At 40.0% G+C, this 827-nt stretch overlaps 1 protein-coding gene across 1 annotated transcript in view; it reads left to right on the forward strand.

Annotated features, from left to right (window-relative positions):
• LOC107875464 (probable protein phosphatase 2C 2) overlaps positions 1-827 on the forward strand; it is a 5,261-nt gene continuing 4,434 nt past the window's right edge. The window contains exon 1 of the mRNA XM_016722195.2: positions 1-546. Coding sequence (XP_016577681.1) covers positions 109-546 — 438 coding nt within the window. The 5' untranslated portion in view covers positions 1-108. The remainder of the gene's footprint in view (positions 547-827) is intronic.

Below are 827 nucleotides of genomic sequence, written 5' to 3' on the forward strand. Positions count from 1 at the left end.
ATTCATCCCCGCATATAAATACCCCAACTTTCCCCATTTTCACAAAACAAAAATTGAAACAACGGGAAAAAATTCGAACGTTAAACAAAACGACACATCAGAAAAAAAATGTCCTGCACCGTCGCTCTTTCAAACTCGCCGGTATTCTCTCCGTCTAGGGTTCCGTTACCGTCATCTCTCCGTTGTTCTTCACCTGAAACCCTAACGGCTTCTTCTTCTTCTCCGTCTTCTTCTCCGTCATCGCCGTTAAGGATTCTTCGTATTCAGAAACCTCCACCGAGTAATTTGATTAGAGCTGGTACTACTACTGCTACTACTACTGGTTGTTCTTCTGCTTCGACGGTGTTGAAGAGGAAGAGGCCTACTAGGTTGGATCTTCCGGTAGTTTCGATGAGTTTCGGGAATTTTCCGGTGACGCCGGCGGGGGGAGTTGATTTGGTTGAGGTTGAAGGGAAAGGGTATTCTGTTTGCTGTAAAAGAGGGAGAAAAGGTGCAATGGAAGATCGTCACTCTGCTATGGTTAATCTTCAAGGAGATTCCAAACAGGTACATTTTTGCTGTTAATTTTACTAGTAGTAGTACATTTTATGGTTCTCTTTCAGTTTCTGAAACTTATTTTGGTGTATTTGGAAGCTCATCTGTGACTGTTTCACATTCACTTATCATATTTCGCTTCATTGGAGTTAATTTGACTAATTTCGGAGCTAAATTGAATTAGACTAATTCAGTATGTTGTAATCCTTCTTATATAATTTGACTAATCTTTGGGGCTAAATTGAATTAGATTAACTCTTCTGTGACTGTTTCACTTTTACTTGTCACATTTC

Source organism: Capsicum annuum, chromosome 6, assembly GCF_002878395.1.
Source record: "Capsicum annuum cultivar UCD-10X-F1 chromosome 6, UCD10Xv1.1, whole genome shotgun sequence".
Lineage (NCBI taxonomy): Eukaryota > Viridiplantae > Streptophyta > Magnoliopsida > Solanales > Solanaceae > Capsicum > Capsicum annuum.